The sequence below is a fragment of the Microtus ochrogaster genome, unplaced genomic scaffold (genome assembly GCF_000317375.1).
Source record: "Microtus ochrogaster isolate Prairie Vole_2 unplaced genomic scaffold, MicOch1.0 UNK73, whole genome shotgun sequence".
Lineage (NCBI taxonomy): Eukaryota > Metazoa > Chordata > Mammalia > Rodentia > Cricetidae > Microtus > Microtus ochrogaster.
In genome coordinates this window covers 116,569-118,003 of record NW_004949171.1, presented here as the reverse complement: position 1 = coordinate 118,003, position 1,435 = coordinate 116,569, and the positions used below count along the sequence as shown (strand labels likewise).

General features: G+C 39.4%; 1 protein-coding gene across 1 annotated transcript; it reads right to left on the bottom strand.

The window, feature by feature from the left end:
• Positions 1 to 202: 202 nt before the first annotated feature.
• LOC101989259 (olfactory receptor 52Z1-like) lies at positions 203 to 1,150 on the bottom strand. The gene has a single exon (XM_005370141.1). It carries the CDS (start codon positions 1,148 to 1,150, stop codon positions 203 to 205), a length of 948 nt encoding a protein of 315 aa, XP_005370198.1.
• Positions 1,151 to 1,435: the final 285 nt, after the last annotated feature.

Here is a 1,435-nt window from a genome sequence, read left to right as displayed (position 1 = left end):
AATTCAGCTATCTTCATACCAGTTTTGCTCTAATCAAGAGACAAGTAATCAATGAAAATTCAACACTGTCTACTTTACTTCAACATAACTGTCTTTGTCACTTTTAATGCTGTCATGACATAAGACTTTAGGAGCAACTTCAGATGCACTTTAGTTTTTACTTTCTAAGAAAAATCAATAAGATCGTACTTCTCTGCTTATATCAAAAACATGCCTTACTGAAAGAAAACACCTTCTCTTGAATTTGTTTTGTCTTTACTCCGTAAATGATGGGGTTGAGGGTAGGAGGTACCACCACATAGAGGTTAGCAAAGAGAATGTGTATGTGACGGGGTATGCTGTGACCCCCAAAACGGTGAGCAAAAAAGGTGAAGAGAGAAGGCGTATAGAACAGAAGGATAACACAGACGTGGGAGCCACATGTACCCAGAGCCTTGAGTCGTGCATCTCGAGAAGGAATTCTAAACACTGAACGAAGTATAAGGGTGTAAGAGATGATGACAAGCATAATGTCTAGACCTATGGAAAACAAGGGCACAGTCATTCCATAGTAAATATTGACTTTGATATTGTCACATGCCAACCTGGCAATGCCCATGTGTTCACAGTATGAGTGATGAATGATGTTTCTGCCACAATAGGTGAGCCGATAGACTAGAAAGACCAAGGGGAAACAGATTAGGAAGCTTCTAGCTACAGATGTGATACCCATTCTGCCTATGACTGATGGGGTTAGAATGGTGGTATATCTTAATGGAAAGCAGATGGCCACATAACGGTCAAATGCCATAGCCAGCAGTATGGCAGACTCTGTCACAAACATAAAGTGGAGGAAAAACATCTGAGACACACAGCTGGCAAAAGAAATGCCTCCAGCTTGGAACCAGAAGATGGCAAGAACCTTTGGTGTGGTCACTGTAGATAGAATGATATCAGCCAGGGCCAACATTGAGAGGAAAATGTACATGGGTTCATGAAGACTATGATGGGTGAAGATCAGGAATATTAATAGGGTATTGCCTGCAATGGCCACTATGTACATTGAGCAGATGGGGATGGAGAGCCATATGTGCGCATCTTCTAGTCCGGGGATCCCAATCAGGGTGTACCAGATGTCTCTGAGGTTGGTGTGATTTGAAGACATTGCCATCTCTTCTCTGTCCTCAGATACTGGAGCTTGGAACTGAAGAAAAATAGAAATTACAAAAAAATATGTTTATTTTTATTAGATTACCATGCAATGTCACTGTGCAAAAGTTACTACAATAAAAATTGGTTGACACATATGAATCAATGATTACTAGCCAAATATTGCTCATTAACAGGAAAATAGAAACTGTAAGGGCTTGACAAAAGTGATGCTTAAAATGAATAAAACCAAAATTTAAATAAGTCAGGTTTAGAAACTTTTATGTTTAAGATCAAACATACAAAT